The sequence below is a fragment of the Carettochelys insculpta genome, chromosome 2, assembly GCF_033958435.1.
Source record: "Carettochelys insculpta isolate YL-2023 chromosome 2, ASM3395843v1, whole genome shotgun sequence".
In the NCBI taxonomy this organism is placed as follows: domain Eukaryota; kingdom Metazoa; phylum Chordata; order Testudines; family Carettochelyidae; genus Carettochelys; species Carettochelys insculpta.
The window spans coordinates 119,254,456-119,274,665 of record NC_134138.1 but is presented as its reverse complement, the minus strand read 5'-3'; the positions used below and the strand labels follow the sequence as shown (position 1 = coordinate 119,274,665).

The window sequence follows — 20,210 nt, the reverse complement described above, 5'->3', positions numbered from 1 at the left end:
ACTTTCATAACCTCCTTTGGTAGTACTAATCCATAGATGTAGAAATGGTCACTTTGTAAAGCATAACATTTTATCAAGTTTGAGAACTTTAGGGCCCATGTGTATTTTATTCTTACTCATTTTTAACTGTCTTGAAGCTTGGCATTAAAATGCACAAACTGGGAGAGAGATGTGATTTGATCCAAGAAGGTGGAAGGATAACTGACCCCACTATAGACAAGCGCATGGATTTTCATTTCAATGCCATCCTGGATGTTGTCTCTGAATGGAGAAAAGATAAGACCCAACATCAAGATGTCCCTCTTGGAGGTAAGAGTGGAATTGTCCTGGATGCCAGAGATGTTGACAGGGTTCAAAACTATCAGAATAAGATTTTTTTTTTATGCCAATTTGCCTTTTATACTCAATTTGACGATTCTGGATATTTGTACGGTTGGCCTTAAATTTCTAAGCTTCATTGAAATCAGGTTGGAGTTTTGCCACTGAATTCAGGGAGTCAGGATTAAAACCCTAGATTTGCATACCTTGCAATATCTCATTTAAAGGGTAATTTTTTCCATATGCTGATTATAACATAGCAGCTTGGATCGGTTGTTTTCATATGGTTGTTTTTAATATACCTGTTCTTGGCTTTGGGACTACCACTAGTTTATCTCCAAGGGTGTGTCTACACTGTAGTTACACACCCCTGACTAATCTGTGCCAGCTGACTTGTGCTGATAGGACTCAGGGTAGGGGGCTTTTTTAAATGTGGTGTAGACATTCAGCCAATCCCACGGACCTTCCTACACCCTGTGGTCTTTGAATACAGGTTCTGTCCCAAGCCTGAACATCTGCACTGAAAACAAGCAGTCCTGTAGCACTTCAAAAACTAACAAAATTATTTCTTAGGTAATGAGCTTTCATGGATAAGATCCACTTCTTGTGTCTTTCCCACAAAATCTCATTGCCTAATAAATTAAGGTGTCGTTCTTTAAGGTGCTACAGGACTGCTTGTTTTTTGTGAGGCTAAAGACTAACAGTTACCTCTCTGAGACTATTGACACTGAAGTTAAACAGCCATTAGTGTGAGTCCAAAACAGTTGGCGCTGGCAAACCATGGCTGTTTTGTTGCAAATGGCGGAAGCAGGTTTCATTGGATAGGGAAGGTCAGGACACCTGTAATTTTTTTTTAATTACATTTTCAGAAAACAGTTCTGCTCTTTTTCCATGACTAGCATACACAGAGTATGGGCCTGACCCAAAGCCCACTGGAAAACAATTAAGAGAATCCTTTGGCTTCAGTGAGCTTTGAATGGGGCCCAAGTCTCTTACATCTTTTTGATTTTCTGAAAATTACACAGGATTCTACAAAAGGTGGCAGTTGGAGTAGCATTCGTAAGTTGTTGTGTGGAGATATATATTTGGATGAATTAGCCATGGAGAGAGTGTAATTTAGAGTGCACGACCACAGCATGGTCTACTGAGGGTAGCTCAACAATGAATTTCTCCACAGTATACTTTGGTTGTCCCATATGGCTCCTTTTTCACCATATTCTCTTCCTGAGGTTGACAGTAATATCTACTCTCTTTTTGAAGACAGTTCTTTCTAGGGAAACATATCTTTATCTTTATTGGAAATCAAATTATTTTAATCCTACAAATTTAATCAAATTAGGATTTCATCTGATCATATGTGAGATGCTTATTTGCATATATTTTATACAGCTTTTTCACTGCATTAGAAATAAATTTGGATGAGTATTCATTGTTAACTTGCAATCTAGTGAGATTCAGAGAATAAAGTACTCCAATCACCTATTTCTACATTTTTATTTTAAATCTGTTCCTGTACAGAGAAGATCCAGGAGATCTATAAAGCTTTTATTCAGGAGTCAGGTATCCAGTTCAGTGATCTGGAGGAAAAGGTTCTGCAGTTCCACCTCAGTAATTTAGAGTATGCCTGTGGCAGTGACCTCCATCAGGTAGGTGCATGGCTCATAAATGTGTGATGAAATTTAGAAAGGGACAGAGGGAAAGGCTAATCCTAATGTATAGAGCACTAACCTGGAATGTAGGAAACTGATTCCATTCCCTACTCCACCTCAGACCTCTAGGGTTACTTGACTGTGCATTGGTTCCCATCACTAAAACCAAGATATCACTTCCCCCTCAAAGAAATTCACCTCCAGTTGTAACCTTGCACGCCTGTGCTCACTAAAAAATGTGAGATAAACCCTCTGTTCTAGTGAAAACTGGGTTTTGAAAAGTAGCTTTTGAGCCACATATTCAAAAGATGAGTGCAAGCGGTGATAAAGGAATGTGAATTTCACAGTGGTGTACTGGCAATGTCGTGTGAGTTCACTAATGTATTTATATGTATCATTTTGCCTGCAGTAGCCAATTTTCTAGTTCTGTACTAGTTGGTGTGAAATATTATTGGACAAGTTAGCTGTAGCACTTGAGAGTACAGTAGAATCTTGGGAATTACAAACACCTCGGGAATGGAGGTTGTTCGTAACTCCTGAAATGTTCCATAACTGAACAGAATGTTAATGGTTTTTCAAAAGTTTACAGCTGCACATTGAGTTAATACAGCTTTGAAATTTACTGTGAAAAAAATGCTGCTTTCCTTCGTTTTTAGTAGTTTAACACAGTCACAGGTGCTGACTCCCCTGCAGACCCCTCCCTGCTCTTTCCCTCCCCTCTCTTCCCTAAGCAGGCTTCATCCATGCTCCTCCCCCAACCTGGAGCCCAGTGCATGCTGCCAAACAGCCGTTCTGCAGCTGGCAGGAGGCACTGGGAGGGAGTGGCAGGAGTTGATCAGCTGGGCTGCTGGCACCTGTTAATTTAATTTTCCCTGTGTGCTCCACCCCAAGCACACCCATGGAATGATGTCTTTGAACACAGTGCTGTACTGTGTTTGGGTTTTGTTTTGTTTTGTTCTGTTTTGTCTCTGCTGCTGCCTGATTGTGTGTTGCTGGTTCCAAATGAAGTGTGTGTTTGACTGATCAGTTGTTAACTCTGGTGTTTGTAACTCAAGGTTCTTCTGTATTGTGATAGTAAAAAATGATGATCATTAACACAGCTGCTACATTGTGTTTTTATTATTTCAGTACTAGAATACTTTCATTTCCAGTAGAAACCCTACGGAGGACATACCTTTACTCTTTCTTCCTGAGCAGTTTGCTGAGAACAATTTCATACCAATCTCTTCTCCCTTATCCCTAGCATTTTTCAGGCATATGTGGGAGTTCTGCTTTTGACTTCAAAGAAGTCAGGTTTTCACCCTGTTTTAAATTTCGTGAAATCGTGCATGTTAATTTTGTGGTGACCCCAATCTGCCAGCTTTAGAAGCAGAACCCATTGGACAAAGGTTTCCATTTCACACATCTTTCATACCGATCTGAGTGGCTATTTGAATCAAGCACTCACATTCTATTTAGCCTGTCACGCTGGAGGCAGGCCGGCTGACTGGTGCAAAGCCACAAACGTAGCAGAACTTTGGACAGGTCCGATATTTTCTATCAAAAGTAGAACATTTCCCAGTAGTTGGTGGTGTGGGGTTGAGGTTGGGGGAGTCTGATGCTAATGCTTAAAAACCCTTGTTTGCATAATAGTAGTGTAGTGTCTAATCATTTTAGAGATTAAGTAGCTATAAGCTCTAGTTTCAGTCATAAACCCCATTTTACTAGTAACTAAAATGTTTTAGGCCTGTAACCAAGTCTTTTATTCACAATGCTCTTCTTGCACTTGGCCAAATGATGCTCTCAGTAGAGTGTCTCCAGATCGCACCATTTTAATTAATTAGACAATTTGCATAGTATAACCTTATTTAGATAAAGGATCTGCCTGTCTGTTGATTGACATGCAGCATCAGGTAACATCCAATCCCCTGGTATGGAGGGAACCAATTTGGCTTCCTCTACACATGTGGCTTTTATAAAGCTTACATGTTGTCTCAGGAGTGGTTAATACAACCTTCTATGTTCTGTCCACAGGTATCGGCACGCTCATGGGACCACAATGAATTTTTTGCCCAATTTGCTGGAGATCACACCCTTTTAACACCAGGGTATTCTACCATAATAGAGAAACTGGCTGACGGGGTTGACATTCGCCTTAAACTTCCTGTGAGTTACAGAACTGTGGTTTCAGGGGATTGATCAGACACACAGCTTCTAAGTTACAGCCAAAGAAATTGGGCAGGGTGAGGAGGAAGGGGAGAGAGAGAGGCTTTTGATATGCCTGGACTATCTTAAATGGGGAAAAAGAGGCTCTCAGCAACCAATCAGCTGGCCTGGTTCTCTCTTGCCAAGCCAGTGGCTAAGCAGAGGACCGAATTGGGTGTGTGTGGGAGGTACCTCACAGCCTACTATATACTTACGCCTGGGTTTCTCTCATTCCTTGACAGCCTGTCAAACGTATCCCTCAGTAGTGAGAGTATAGTAGCTTTGAGTCAAACAAGCATCTTTTCATAGTCCGCAGGCAAATCTGGGTTTGAGATAACTGTAACCTGATGTGAGGGAAGAAGAGGAAGCTTGTTTTTTAATTATTTGTGAATCATTTCAGTTTAGATTTCATCTCACTTGTCAGCCAGTTTGCTATTTATAGCAACCCTGGTATACAGGAAATATAACTGGATATCTGCATGGTAGAGGTATAGTTTAAAATTTATGCCTAACTTAATGACCATATTTACAAATATGTAGCATTGCGTTTTGTGAGGTTATGAAAATGTCACTTCCGTAACTAACAACTTTAAAAACGTATATTTTGCCTTTTTTCATTTTGTCTGGCTCCTTAGCTTCCCTATTTTTACTTGATAAACTGCTTGACTTCTATCTTTACCATTTCTGGAAGTCTGGGATGACAGAGAGAAGACTGTCTATAACAGCAATGTCCAAAAGAAATTTAAGGCTCGCCACAGCCCCCTGCTCAAAATAAATACCCTCCCTCTTCCTCTCAGAGCCAGGCCCCTCCACCCTTTCCCCCGCACAAACTGTCAGTGACTCACCAGAGCCGCCTGGCTGTGTGAGCCACACCATTGCTGGGATTGCCAAGGCTGTGTCACTGGTGCTGCACCAGGCATGTTGGGCCGGTGCTGCAGGAGCCGCATGGCTCTGGGCCAGAGTTGCAGAAGGAGCTGCCATGGCTGTGGCCATGCACTTGTCTGACCAAGTGGTGGGTCACATGAGTGGAGTGTGGCAAAGGGCACTCCACATGTGCAGCTCTAAGGAGCTGCATTTTGCCACACTGTGGTGTCCAGTTCGCCACATCTGGTGAGCGGTAAGCATATTGGACACCACGAGTCGATAACGTCGTTATCCTCCTCATATGATGAGTTGCTTCATTTGTATGGTGAACTTTTTGTTTCAGGTTCCCATTTTCCACTGTGGTTAATTTTTCTGATGCAACATGCCCTTCTGCATCAAATATGGGAGTCAACATAGGAAGTAGTTTGTAGACTTGTGTTGTAATTTGACCTCCCCATATGTAGGTGATTGTATTGTTTCAGAGAATTTGGAGCATGACTATTACTTTCACTTTGTAAACCAGGTACACAGTATAGACTATTCTGGGGAAGAAGTCCAGGTCACTACAGCAGATGGAACGGTGTGGACAGCACAAAAGGTAACTAGTATGCTTCAAGTTTTGTCTGTATTTATATCAAATTTTATAGAGCTTAAAAATGTACATTTTTACCCTTAATTGTTCAGTGGCCTATGTTTGGTGTAGTGTCCACTTATTGCAGGGTATGTTTGAGTTTGGAATGCTAAATTAATCGCTGGGCTCACAGCAGTTGCTCTCTTTGGCCTTCCTCCTACTCCCCCTGCCCAGCAGGCCTGACTATCAAGGAACATTACTCTTACTAGCATAATTCAGCACTGTGTTGTAAGTCACTCTACTGACCACATCTTGAGAACCACTCACTGAGGAGTCTGTTCTCTGCTGAATGTGCGTGCACATGGCTGCCAGTAATGTGGAGTCACAGTAGACACTAATATCATGCTGGCCTGTGAGAATTGTACAAGAACAGTGGCTACCTACAATACATGATTAGTTTGAATTGCTTTTGTAAACCTTTTGCAATTGTTGTGATTGTGACTCCTTATTTATTTTTTCCTGAAGGTTTTGGTTACCGTGCCATTAGCCCTTCTTCAGAAAAATGCCATTCAGTTTAATCCACCACTGCCAGAGAGAAAAATCAAAGCCATTAATAGTTTGGGAGCAGGCGTCATTGAGAAGGTATGAATTAAAATTACTTGTCAGTTATATGAAAGGTGCATTGATGCTAGTACATGCCATTTATCATGATTTTGACTTGCATCCTGTAGCAGGATTCACTTTCATGCTATAAGCCCAGAACTGCTGTGAGATGTCTGGGTCTGGTATATTGCAGAATTGGCTTTCTTAATTTTATTTTAACCTGCACAATGCACATTTAAAAAGCAAAGAAGAGCAAAATGATACCTGAATGCTGTACATTCATTTTTTCTTTTTTGTATTCTGATTTAATCAGAGCTTTTCAAACAAATTGTGTCAGAAATCACTGCTGGTCTTTAAACTTTGTGCCTACATTTGAACAATGCGTATAATAGAGCATTACATCTAGCAGACATGAGGGGTGAAATCTACCCTCTCCAGTTCCTCTATGGTTGTGTCTACACATGCCCTTCCCTTTCAGGAATAAGGGAATTTTGAAGTGTGGCACTTAATTCAAGTGCCCATGTCTATACAGCCAGTCTGCGTTTTGAAAGCAGTACTTTCAAAGGGCAACTGGCCATCATTATACTAATGAGGCACTGAATATGCATTGTCAGTGCCTCATTAACATGCCCCTTACAAAGGAGGTCTGTAAGGAAGGAGGGCCAGAGTCACCTAAAGGGACAGTGAAAGCCATATATTTGTCCCAGGGAGGGTTCTCTGCTCCCCCCCACTACTACGTAAGGTATTTGGGCGCCTAAGATTGACGGGAGAGGGAAAGATACATTTTAAATACAGAGGTGCAAGCAGAGTTCGTAATATGAAATTCTCTCCAGCTGAATCTTCTCTTTCTCTAGGTTGCCCTGCAGTTTCCTTACCGATTTTGGGACAGCAAAATTCAAGGGGCTGATTTTTTTGGCCATGTTCCACCTAGTTCCAGCAAACGTGGGCTCTTCAGTGTGTTCTATGACATGGATCCCCAGGTATCCATATGCCATATATGGTGGAATGTCAGTATTTTTGATTGACTTAACAAATTTGAGTTTGAAACTGTAGTAATTAGGAGATAGTTGTCAAGATTGGTTGCAGAGTGGTCCTTGTTTTTCGGCACAAAGATTTGGGCTGCTGGGACCAGATAAAGGCCCTGGAGTGAGATATGCTGGTTGAAGTGTTGTTCCACAACCAAGACTGTTGAATTTGAATGTAGATTGCTGTAATGAATGGTGAGGTATTCAGTTATCGTCTTAGAAACATAACTCTTGGTTCTCTGTTGTTCCTGCACTGAGTGTAATCATTGTAAACTGGTAAGGGAATAGAGAATCAAGCTCTTAGACTGGATCCGTAAGCTGGCGCCGTCAGTCAAATTGATTTCAGCCACAGCACTAATAAGGCTGTAAAGTCAGTTATGAAGTTAGGCTTTTTATACCAACTCCAGCCTGCTGATTATCAGCATGTTCACTCTCTACAATCTGAGTGCACCTTTCCTTTTTATCCACCATTAGCAGATGTAGCTGGTGTTGCTCAGGTCCTTGTGAGGGCTCAGAGCATGGGTTGGTGGGATTGTGGGAATTAGGTGCTTCCCACCTGGCAGCTCCCTAGTACAGGTCAAGACACCAGGTACTGCATTTCCCAGCTGCTGGCTCCCTGGGTGATAAGGACCATCTTGTTGGCTCTCTGGGGATAACTGGGGTGCTGGGGAAGGGGGACTGCCCTGCTGTTAGCTCTCCCTGCACTTCCCATTGTCATTATAGAGTATAACTATCACTGCTGTCAGAGCCCTCCCTCTCCCTTTTTGAGAAACAGTTGCATTTCAGGCACATCCCATTGTCCTGGCACAACTAAATCCTGACCTTGCTTTAAGTTGTGATACAACCAAGCTGCATACCAAATTGGTGGTCCTACCTCTTACATTTAAGGAGGCTTTTCTTTTGGCTAAACAAGCCTGCTCTCCAAGGCTGGCTGAGGCTGCAGTGGTCAGCTGGTGGCTGTTCTCTGGGGGACCACCAGAGGAGGAGGTTGGGATGCCTGACCAACAGCTGTTCCCCAGGACAGGAGCTGCAGCTGCCCAGGGCTTCCCCGCCCCGGAGTTCACTGCTGGATCTGAGGATTTGGGCTCCAGCTGCGGGCAAGTGGACACTTATCCATGGCTGGCACTGTGCAGAGCCCTGACCCCAGCCGCCTCTATGGTTGCTCTGCAGTACAACTGTTCCTTCATGCTTGCTGCCCACCCCCCGGCCGGGGTTATTCTGGGGCAGAACTGTCCCTGCTAGCAGACCTCCCCCTTTCTATTGTAATGGAAAACAATCACATTCCATGAACGTTCCGTTGTCCTGGCACAACCAAATCCTGAACTTGCTTTAGGTTATGAGAAGAAAAAAACAAATTTGGTGCTCCTAGCTCTTCCTGTTTAGGAGGCATTCTTGAATTAATTGACTCATGGATGTACAGGTAGACAAGAGTTTCTAAAATATATAGTAGACTACTTCTGAATGAATAAAAGTCTTTCTCTAACTTACTGGCTTTTTCAAGAAGGAGACCCTATGAAGACAATGATCCATAACTAGCATCTTCATCTGTTTCTGGCTGACCTTTAGAGGAGGTACCTGCCAGTATTTGAGAGGTTACTCCTTCAGAAAGATTCATTGTGCTGATGGCAGGGACTCTTGAGAATAAATGGAATCATCTGATGTGATTCTTAAGTACCAAACTTTTTTCTCACACTTAGTAATGATAGATTAATTATCCCATAAAAAGGGAGTGGGAGAAATGATATATTACAAGCAAGATGAAGTCTTCTGTGATATTCCGTAGCCATCACTAAATAATGGCTGAGTTTTGTGGTAACAGAGATATGCAGAACCACATATTATTTACAGAAGAACACTTGATGCATGAGCCAAAATCCAGTGAAATCAATATAATCATTTGTTCCAGTGAGCTGCCATGTGCGGCCTCTTCTTGTTTCCTTCTCCAAAGTTAGGAGTGGAGCTTTAGTGTTGAAGGTATCAGCTCTGGTATTAAAAATGTGACTTGTAAGCATTCTTCAGAGTGACAAATATATGGGTTCCTGTTTATTCTGCACAGTTGAAAAAAAGGGACTTACTCTACCTAATGATGTTCTGTATTGTCCTCTGACTTTCTCATCATTTTCGTATCTGAGAATGAAAACTGCAGAAAATGAAACTTTTTAGGGATCACAACTGACTTGGTACAACAACAAACCAACCCAAAACAAACAAAACAAAAACCACCTCATATCACACACAGTCTGAGGGACAATAGTAATTTAAGTAACTTCTAGACATTCCCAGTATTTCTGAAATAGCAATGTTAATGTGTTGATTTTAGGGTAAACACAGTGTTCTAATGTCAGTAGTTACTGGAGATGCTGTGACAACCATAAAGAATTTGGATGACAAACAAGTACTACAACTGTGCATGACTGTACTTCGAGCGCTGTTTAAGGAGCAGGTAAGAGAAATGTGTTTCTGTCAAGAATTAATTTGCCACAGATTGAAAGGGGAAACCTACAAAGAAACAAAGTGTGTGCCCATTCACTACTTATCTGTGATAAAATGCCTGAAACATTCTTCCTCTGTTTTTTTTGTTTGTTTGAAGTGTGAATGAGTTTTCTGTCTTTTGTCTGAGAAATACCAGAAATAGGAATTGGGAGCTATTTTGGGCTGAATTGAAGAAACAGGGGTGTTAAACTGCTGTTTGGTTTACAGTTTTTTTCATTTGTTTAATTAGAGATACAAACAAAAACTAAAGTTTAAGTAGTCTGAGTAAATCCAGTTATCTGTTAATCCAGTGTAACTTCCTTGATATTTGAGATGTCATCCCACTAGTTCACCTTCTTTACATAAATAGACTAGACGAAACTTGGCTTTCTAATGTGAAAATCGAACAGGATAAAAACCTTGTTTCTTTCTATGCCCCCCAGAAACAGACAAACTTTCTTTTTATGCTTTTTGTATACAAGTCCTCTTCCCCCTCTTTTTTGCTTGTCAAGTGACCTATAAGATAATAACTAAGGTCAAAGTTTATGATAAGCATTGCCAATTCTGGGCAAGCCTGAGATAGTTACTGGGCAATATTCTTTGCACCCAACCCTGGAGGCTGAGCGCTTCTCTCACAATATTCTAGAGCAGTTCTGATTTTTAGCAGCTGGATGCTAAGGCAGACTTAGTGGCTATTCTGGCCTCTAGATTTACTGACTTGATGAATGAAATAAATGTCTTTGTTCTGTCCTATTTGCATCTTGTTTGGAACTGTCTGTCCTTATTTAGCCATAAGTAATTCAAGGTATTTGATGCATGATGTATGTTGGTGGCTCTACTGCTTTTGTGTGAGTCCCTGCTAACAGCTGGTGTGCACAAAATGCATGATCACTTCCAGTCTCCACACATTATATGGGAGACATTTTAGGGAAGCTGGCAGACACCAGCAAGGATGAGACTAGTCCCCGCCCCAACACACAAGTAGTGTCTTAGCTGTGAGGACCAGACAGTGGTGCATGAGACAGTGGGTTGTCACGTCCTGCATGGGGTGATGGTCTTCTTCCCTCCATAGAATATAGTAGGAGTGGCCAAGATACTTTTTCAGAGCTTTGTTTCTACAGGGAGGCCCCACTGAACACAAAGTTCAGTTTTATAGATTATTGTACCCTGAGCACCTTTACCAATCCATTTATCTCCTGTGCAGATTTTGGAGGAGGCTCACACTCAAGGTGTTTTTTCCCCAGGGGACCACTGAGGTTCCTGTTAGCATGGCACAAACACCTAGGGAACAGATACTTAATAGGTGGGACTGACATTTCCCTGACCTGCTACCCTGCCCTGTGAAAGGTGTTTTTTCCTCAGGGGCCCACTGATTTTCAACAGGGGAAGAAAGCCTAACCCCTTGAAAGTGAGCCACTTTCTTTCCTTCTTTTCTTTTGAGTGATGCTAACCACTGGACACCAACATCCTCTGGGATTGCCCACTTTTCTTAATTTTCTTCTGAAAATTAGCTATTTGGCCTCAACGGGAGGAAAATGAGGGCAATGGAGTCTGGGAAGATGACAGTGGGAGCTATCAGAGCACATTTGGTTAAAAGAACTGTGATGCAGACAACTCATCTCATTGGGGAAAGACTTCTGAAAAATGGCTATTTGTTTGGAGGGCAAAACAATGTGGAAAGATGACAAACACTCCCACATCCACTTGCAGAGAATTCTTTTTCCAGAATGCACAAGTAAAAAGACCCAGCATGCAGTGGGGGTCAGGGAACTTTGTGGTAGGTTCCCCCAATTCACTGCACTTTGATTAGCTAGAACACACCAAGTAGACTTTGGGGGCAAGTGCAAAGACTCAACTTTCTTTATAAAATCCAGCATTACAAATTTGACTTCACACTCATCCCTCATTTAACAAGTGCTTTACTTATGAGTACTTGCTAAGATGAGGGACACACATACTTACCTTTGTTCACTAATACAAGCCTAACCCCCTCCCTGTGCCTCCAATCCACTGCAGCCTGAACTCGCCACAGACCCAACCTGCCCCAGCATTAACCCCCCCGGTGGCCCCATACACCCCAAAATGCTGCAGCTTTAACCCCACTGATGGCACCACACACCTAAACTGCCACAGCCTTAACCCCCCACCCCCAGTCCCATGGACCCAGCCTGCCACTAGGTTTTAACCCCCTCTGCTCAGGGCCCCAAACTGCCCCCAGCCTTTAGCCCTCCCCAACCCCAGGATTCACTTACCTTTCAAAAGCAGCGGCACCTGCTGCAACTCCTTCACTGAGTTTGCTTCCTAGTGCTCCTATCAGACTTGTGTATTTTAATGGTAATTTAGTGTGCCTCTTACAAGTTTTCACCTATGAGCAGAAAGTTGGGAACCAGTTGTGCTCATATAGCTAGGGATGAGTATTTTGTAGCACAGACATACCCTAATATCTAAGTTTACCTCATTATTGTAGAAATCTCAGCATTTCAAACTGATTTTTAGTCTTGGTTGCAGAAAAACTTGTGCATAATCATGTTGATTCTGAGGTTATCACTGGTAACCCCTGCTTGTAACCAGTTCAGAAGACCACACACAGCATGTAGTCTGCTTGAGAGACTTTCACCAGATAGAACTGTATGCAGCACTACAACCTTCATACTGTGCAAACTTTCAAATCTGCTAAACTTCAAAGATACGTAAGTGTATCTGGAATATTTCAAACATTAGGTTAATCATTTTAACAAAAAGTTCCCTGGATGTTCTTATAAACTCCGGATAGTAAAGCTTCACACAAGAAGAAAAAATACTAAGAATTTAGGCAACTATGCACATTTCCTGCAAGTGTAGTAATAAGAGGTTAGTGTAAACTAAACAGGAAACATTTACTGTTGTACAGAAAAACTAGGAGGCTGTGTTAATGGAGGAAAATTATTAAAAACATGGTCTCCATTACATTGCATAACTTATTTCCTTCCAATTCAGGAAGTTCCAGACCCAGTAAAGTACTTTGTTACACGATGGAACAAAGATCCCTGGATCCAGATGGCATATAGTTTTGTAAAGACGGGTGGCAGTGGGGAGGCATATGATGTTATAGCTGAAGACATACAAGGAACAATTTTCTTTGCTGGTGAGGTAAATGTCTCAATGGTGATTCTAGAATTGATCCAAGAATTTAGTTTTTGTGTGTGTTAAAAAAAAATTCTGGTTGGAGAAAGTGAACAGAAATTTTGTAAATGCATTCTTGTACCAATGCACCTTGATTACAACCTACTGCACTTTCTGGCTTCTTTTGAGCTAGCACTGCTAGTTGTGCTACACTGAGGAGTGGCTGTGTGGAGGGATAAATGCAAACTAGCCTGAGGTCACAAAAATCTTACACTTTTGACCTATTTGTGATTTGAACATCTCTGCAGAAGTGCACGTAATTTAAGTTTGCCTCGCCACATGAACCAGAGCTTCCAAGTTTGAAAATCAGCACCATAAAATTTGTACCTTGAAACAAGATTCCACATGGAAAACTTATGCTGGTGTGGATATAATCTATATAATTGACTGTAGAACCTATGTGCAGAGCTGGAATATGCAAGGGGCTTTAGGGACCTCAGTCTAGGGTTTGGGCTAAGGGGTGGTCACTGGAATGCAGCTACTAAAGCCCCTGTGTGCTGTGGCTCTTCCTGGCAGGGAATGGAGGGAAACCAGCTTTGCTTCCTACCATTCTCACCCCCAGCTTGAGCCATGTGCATCACTGCTTACCTACAGGCTGCTTCCACTGTCTGGGAATTGCAGCCTATGAGAGTGGTAGAAGGAAGCATGGAACCACCTGTTCCCTTTCAGGAGTTGCACCAGGCAGACACCTCCAAACTGATGCTGAATCCTTGCCCTGGAGCCTGCACAAAAACCTGCTAGCTCTGAGCCCTGCCCCCTGAATTAATCCTGTCTTTCCTGTGGGCATATTTTCCTGTTGGGGATATACAATAATCTGTGGAATACACAGGAACAATAGTTCCAAAAAAGAGTGTGCAGAGAGGCACGTCCAAGTAGGAAATACGGAATTCTAGTTTTTAAGTATCAGAGGTAGCCATGTTAGTCTGTAGCTTTGAGAACAGCAAGAAGTCTTGTGGCACCTTATAGACTAACATATTTTGGAGCATAAGCTTTTGTGGGCAAGGACCTGCTTAATGCATGTGATGCAGCGGGTCTTTGCCCACAAAAGCTTATGCTCCAAAATATCTGTTAATCTATAAGGTGCCACAAGTCTTGCTGTTTTAGTTTTTAGTCACTATTTAGGTATGAACAACAGGAAGTCCTATGGCACTTTATAGACTAACATTTTTGAATATAAGCTTTTCTGGGTAAAGACCCACTTCATCAGATGCATTCTTTGTCTTTGCCCACGAAAGCTTATGCTCAAAAATGTTAGTCCATAAGGTGCCACAGAACTTCTTGTTTTTGCAGATACAGACTAACATGACTACCCCTCTGCTACTATTCAGGTATGCTTTCTCTCACAGTTGTGTATTGCTGGTTTTACACAATTATATTTGGATGTGTATGATCATGGGCTAACTTTATAAATCAGAAAAAATGCATGAGCGTACTGTAAATTGAAAGACATAGCTGCCCACTTCCATTCAGATGCATAATACTCATTTCTTCCTTGTTACAACTGTATTATTGAACAGACTTAAGCCACTGATACTATTGTGTGTTTTATATAGGAAAGTATGAACAATCTGATCTTCAAACTAGCAAAAGTGACTTATTGGGGGGCAATAGTCAATTTTTTTTTTTAGCATTAATAGATGTGACAACTTCCAAAGTTTACCTTTTTGCTAAATTACTGCTGTTTTTGTAAAGGTTTTTCTTTAGTTCATCCTCAAGTTATTCTGAAAATTTGTACCTTCTTTAGAAAAGGTTTAAAAACATATCAAATGCTTGTGCACAACCCAGAACTTTGTTTTTGGAGCAGAATTTTATTGGTGTTCTTTTATAGCAGTTTCAGAAATTGTGCAATTTTTATTTTGTTATAGGCCACAAACAGGCACTTCCCACAGACCGTTACAGGAGCCTACTTGAGTGGTGTTCGAGAAGCAAGCAAAATGGCAGCATTTTGAATACTGACATGTCTAGATATTTTTAAATTTTCTGTGGGTAAGACTTTCTTCCATTTCCCCTTTGCTATTCTTTCTGCAAGTAGTACAGTATGTGGTATCTGAAGACAGAAAAAAATTAAGTGACTGTTCTGTCAAAGCCTAGTGATACATGAAGTTAGTTTTTCCGTAATGTCATTTTCCCAACAAAAATACTAGTAATGCAACAGTGCTGATTTTGGACTCCTTTGCTACTGTGACACACAGAGGTCTAGTTACAGAACATACTGTATTGAACCCTATGGTTCAGCTCATCCTAGTGTAGTAAGTCACCTGCCTTCATTAATTTCAGAATGAGAGCCATTAATTACTACACAGTATTAATGTGGTGGGGCTCCTAAATTCATTTTTAGGTTGATCACATTCAGAGTAGCACTTGAACAAACAAGCCAAAAACCATGGACAATAGAAGGTTAAGAGGATAAAATCAGTTACATGCCCCCTCAACCCAACCAACCTCGACACTTTCAAACATACTTACTTTTCCACTGGTCAGGCTTCTGCATCTCATGCATGTTCTCTGTAAATAAAACTGCTGGAACAGTTCATAGTGCAGTCAAAGGGTTACTTACTGAAGCTAAAAGGATTTTTTAAAAGGAAAAAGTGCTCTTGAACATTGTGCTGCAGATTCAGAATTGTACATAGAGAAATGATTATAGTAAGTTTAGCTTTGCTCATTGTGGAAGTAGCAAAAAACCTTTTTCCTTTGAAAAGTGAACTTCCAAATTCATTTGAGCTCAGTAAGTGAATCATGTATAATTGAGAGCATAACTAGGTTAAAGAGGGAGTAAGTTATTAGTGGCTCATTCAGCTTTTGCATTTAAAATAGGTGAAAGTGAATGAGTTAAAATATCCAGGCTTTTTCTTAAAGGCTGAAATAAGGTAGCTTGCACTTTTTTTTTTTTAATTTGAAGGTATTAAAAATTACTTGAGTCATTCAGGAAGGGACAAGCAGATACGTTTTAACCTCAGGGGACGGTAGCAAGAAATAAGACACCTGACTTAATACTATCCCCTAGAACAGGAAAAGTGGAAATTGTTTTAGATTTTTTTTGAAAACACTTTTCCTACCTGGGACTTTACTGTAGAGCTCAGATTCTGGAAGGAAAACGAGCACTTATTTTTTAGTCTCAAGCATGCACTGTGTAGAATGCTGTGAGAGACACAAAGCAAGCCTTCTTGAGTTTGTGCTTAATTCCGGAAGGGTTTCCTTTCAAAAAGAAGCCTGCTGAAGAAAAGCAATTTTTTTTACTCTTCACTATCTAATTTGTTTTCTAGGGTAGATAATATTCAGATGTGTGAAATTTTATTGAATCCTTAAGTTACGAGGTATATATAATTAGATTTGTTTCTCACCTACATATTCTGCTTCTTTAAATTGAATTGAGGATGTGACTGAAATGTTTAAGTGCTCCTAAACTTTTTTTGCTCTAAAGAATGCTAATTACAGTTAAATATTTCAAGCACTAAATTGTAAGCAAAGGTTAGAGAGAGCAAGGCTTGAAATCTTGTGCTTCACATAAGAAATAGTAATCAAGGTTTAGATTCTGCTTATGATAAATCATTGCTGTTTTGATCATTTCATCTCTGAAGTGAGAGATGAATGGGAAATGAGGTGTCCATGACTGGCAAAAGGAAGAGCTCCCTCCCTCTCTCCACATACATCTAACAAAGGTTTAAAGATAAACCATCTAAGAAACGGTTAAAGAATCATTGGTACAAGCTCATAATGTAAGTTCTATAGGTCTTGGTCAAAGGTCCAGCCAAGCTTCATTACAACATGAAAACAGTTAAGAGCCCAACCTTTCAGTTAATCCTTAGTCTTAGATCCCAATTCAGCACTCTGTCCCTCTTTAGCACTTCTCTGTGTGCTGAACTTTAAGTATGGCCCCCTATCCAGTTGTGTTCTCCTGGGAATTTATATTTGTTAACAGCAGGCACATACTTAGGTTCTCTGCTGAATTAAGTCCTATTAAAAAGCAGAACGTGACAGTAAATTTTAAAATTTATTCTGTAATGAATATCTAAGTTATTATTTTAGTAATCAGGTATTTAAGTTGTACTATGCTGCACTTCAGTTGTGGAGAAAGGCATAAAATGAGCATTCCGGTTTGTTTACTACTTTTAAATTAAAGACTATTGGTCCTCAAGAACTTCTGTACTTAAGCATGTCAATTTTTCTAACTTGTGTACAGTTTATTTTCTGTAAATAAACTGGAGAATGGCTTTAAGTAAATTTGTTTAAAATGTGTAAAGGTAAAGCATGATCTGTTACACTTCAACTCTTGTGTGACATACAGCAGCAGAATAAAACTGGAAAGTGTCCACTGGCTGTTGCTTATTGTGTTTGAAACTGATGCTAAGTATGTACTGAGTAACTTGACAAAGGCACACTATGCTCTAATGCTTACAGGTGAAATGTTACAGTTGTCTCTGAAGTGCAAGTCCTGATTCTATTATCTTTACAGGAATTGGATCCAGCATCTTTCAATGGATCATACAACATTTCACACAGATTTTCTCACCAAGTAGTGACTCTGGTGGGAGAAGGGATTATAATCTACAAAAAGTGCACAGCTAGCTGAGAACAAGGGGAGTTGAGTTAAATCACAGGGGTTAACACTTATGAACAGTCAGCACCACAGCCTTCATTACAGTTTTCTTATGTGGGGATGAGGACAAGCATTTAAAAATTCAGTAGCTTCTGTCTTATTTAAGTAAGATGGTGACTTGCCCATGATTGTTATTTACATAAGCTTTAAAAGTACAACCTACTGTAGTACTACCCTAGGTCAAAACAAGGGTCAGTGACAAGTGACTTACTGTTCAGCCAGGATTTTGGAATGGTTTGGATACCTTTGTTAAAATGTGGTGATTGTTCAAAGCAATTAGACAAGGATCTTTTTTTTTCCTTGCCATAATCTGATAGACTGTAATGGCACGGATCACATCTCCAAAGCACAGTAGCTTCTCAGTTTTGAATAGCTTCCTCCAGGCAACTACAGATGCATTTGACTATAGTTTTACTGTATAGTAAGCGAATATTAAAATTGATTTAAGTTTTAGTGAAAGACCTTTATTGAGTACAAAAAAACCCCAAACATTCAGCCTTTTAAAAAAGGTATTCCATGCAAAGAAATTATAAAAAAAGTAAAGATCAGTTAACATCCTGACTGGATGAACATTTTTGGAATTTAAATTCTGACTCCTACTTTTGCAAATATACTACTAAAATTTTAAAAAAGCTTTGCGCTTGAATACAGGAGTAATTACAGGATTTGTTTTTCATAGCATTGATAGCACACATTTTGTTTGGCCTCTTACTTTACATAAATGTATATTTCTATAATAGCTCAAATATATTGTGGGTGCAAAACCATGAACATTTCTACTTTGAAACAAAGCAGTGGGACAAAGTTTGGAATAAGATTTTAGAGTATCAGACCACATTTAGGCTCAGATTTAGAAAAGCATTCCTATTCAGAATAGCACTTAAGCAAGTGATTAAGTATTATCCTGTTTGGGCTTCTAAATAAGGGGTGTGCTTTTCAGTTAAGTCTGCCAGGCATTCATGTGAGGCACCCATTTCTGAAAATTTTGTCTATGGAGTCCAATGCCAAAATAAGCATGATCAAGTCAGTTATATTCTCTGTAGCCTTAACTTTGACCTTTATTCACATATTAGATCAAGCCCTTTGAATAAATGCAGCTGTAGCCTTTTATATAAAAATTAAACACTGAAAAGCTTAAGTATAAAATTACAGGGGAATCTTCCTTACAAGGCATTGAATGAACAATAAAATTTCAACTTTTGTAGAAGCTTTATGGAGCTTCCCACTTTGCTGAACACTGACATGTCAAGTCTTAAGATAACTAGATTTAAAAAAAAACTGATTTGCCCAATGGAAATCTGCAATAATTGTATAGAGTCTTTAAAAGTACAAAAATAATACCTGCCAATTAGTCACCATGCTTTCATGGTTGTGTATAAACATGCAAGACATCAGAACAAGCATCAGAATAGAACACTAGCATGACTGATTTTCAGAATATGTATTCAAAATATTTATATAACCCAATACTGCAATATTCCAGGCAATCCCTGCATGTACATGTGCAAACACTTGGACAACTTATCTTACTTGATTCTTTAAAAAGTTATGCAAGGTATTAAAGCACATTAAAAGCTATGATGGTCTTAATCTGCTACTACAAAGCAATTCAAAATATACAAAACTATAAAAAGGGAACAGTAATTGCCATGCAAAAAGAAATTAAGCAAGTCAACTAAAACCTGCATCAAATGCTATTATTAAAAAAGGTACACAAAGCAATTTACATCGATACTCCGGTCAGCAGAATCAGCTCTGACTAAACATATATCGCACATTCTTTTTGCTGGTGTCAATCAGATCTTCAAATCCATAGGAACATAAGTCAGCAGTTTATTTCCTCCACACAAATTAGATCATGAAATCAACTGAAATGAGACAGTGTATCCTTTTAGTCCATTCTGTACCAGTCTAAAATAAAGGTGGTTCAACAACAGGCACAAAAATGCTAGTTAAATCATTATACTCTACTCAGTCACCACAGGTACATGGAAGTGCCACCACAAATAAAATTGTTCGTTGCCTTCCGTTAGGATACTCCACTGTGTTTTACCTGGCATAAATGACACTTAATTCATGCATTATTTTAATTCATCTGTAACTTTGGACAATAAAATTCTTACAAATTTTTCTGTGTTCTTACTAGCAGAAGTATTGATTCTCTTACTCCATTCCATTTTTATTTTAAGGAGAAACAAAATGAACTCATTCTGAAGTGTTACTAGTGGACTAGATTGTGAGCTTTGCATTATGGGTGGCATACTGCTGTAGCAATTGGGGTGGGTGGGAATAGCAAGCTCACTGTTTCTTTTCTGCTTCCCCATATGCTGTGGGGGAGGAAGCAGGTATCTACAGCAGTTGCAGGGTACTCCCTTCAAAACACAGCATTGTAACTCTCCCAGCCAGGTATGTGGGTGGGCTATGCTCTGAGCCTAGGTTCCCTCTGTTTCCATACAGCTGCATGGAGAAGACACATGGCAGCTCAGTGAAGCTTGTGACATTAAAGTTAATAAATTATTGAACCGGACTGTACTAGCTTCTGATGAAGAGCACATAAAGAGAAGTTACTCACCGTAGTAATGGTGGTTCTTCCAGATGTGTCCCCGTGGGTGCTCCACAATAGGTGACGGCTTGGCCGGCGCCGCAGATCGGATCTTCCAAGCAGTTTCTGCCGGACCGCGCATGCGCCGGCGCGTGCCGCTCCCTAGCGCGCTCCTGGCCATGTGCGCGATCCGGTCCCCGCCAGTTCCTCGACCAACCGCCTC

The 20,210-nt window shown here is 40.4% G+C and overlaps 2 protein-coding genes across 7 annotated transcripts in view; one reads left to right on the top strand and one right to left on the bottom strand.

The window, feature by feature from the left end:
- KDM1B (lysine demethylase 1B) overlaps window positions 1–17,158 on the top strand; it is a 40,304-nt gene extending 23,146 nt beyond the window's left edge. For 4 of the 5 annotated variants that reach the window (XM_074987593.1, XM_074987594.1, XM_074987596.1 and 1 more), the window contains 9 exons: window positions 138–309; window positions 1,837–1,964; window positions 3,981–4,112; window positions 5,539–5,613; window positions 6,112–6,228; window positions 7,044–7,169; window positions 9,535–9,657; window positions 12,663–12,815; window positions 14,714–17,158. In XM_074987593.1, the coding sequence (XP_074843694.1) occupies window positions 138–309; window positions 1,837–1,964; window positions 3,981–4,112; window positions 5,539–5,613; window positions 6,112–6,228; window positions 7,044–7,169; window positions 9,535–9,657; window positions 12,663–12,815; window positions 14,714–14,797 (1,110 nt within the window). In that variant the 3' untranslated portion in view covers window positions 14,798–17,158. Of the gene's footprint in view, window positions 1–137; window positions 310–1,836; window positions 1,965–3,980; window positions 4,113–5,538; window positions 5,614–6,111; window positions 6,229–7,043; window positions 7,170–9,534; window positions 9,658–12,662; window positions 12,816–14,713 lie in introns of those variants that run through there. The other variant, XM_074987597.1, reaches the window with a different exon arrangement.
- A 729-nt stretch (window positions 17,159–17,887) lies between these two features.
- Window positions 17,888–20,210, bottom strand: part of DEK (DEK proto-oncogene) — a 36,252-nt gene continuing 33,929 nt past the window's right edge. For both annotated transcript variants that reach the window (XM_074987598.1, XM_074987599.1), the window contains exon 11: window positions 17,888–19,313. In XM_074987598.1, the coding sequence (XP_074843699.1) occupies window positions 19,302–19,313 (12 nt within the window). In that variant the 3' untranslated portion in view covers window positions 17,888–19,301. The remainder of the gene's footprint in view (window positions 19,314–20,210) is intronic.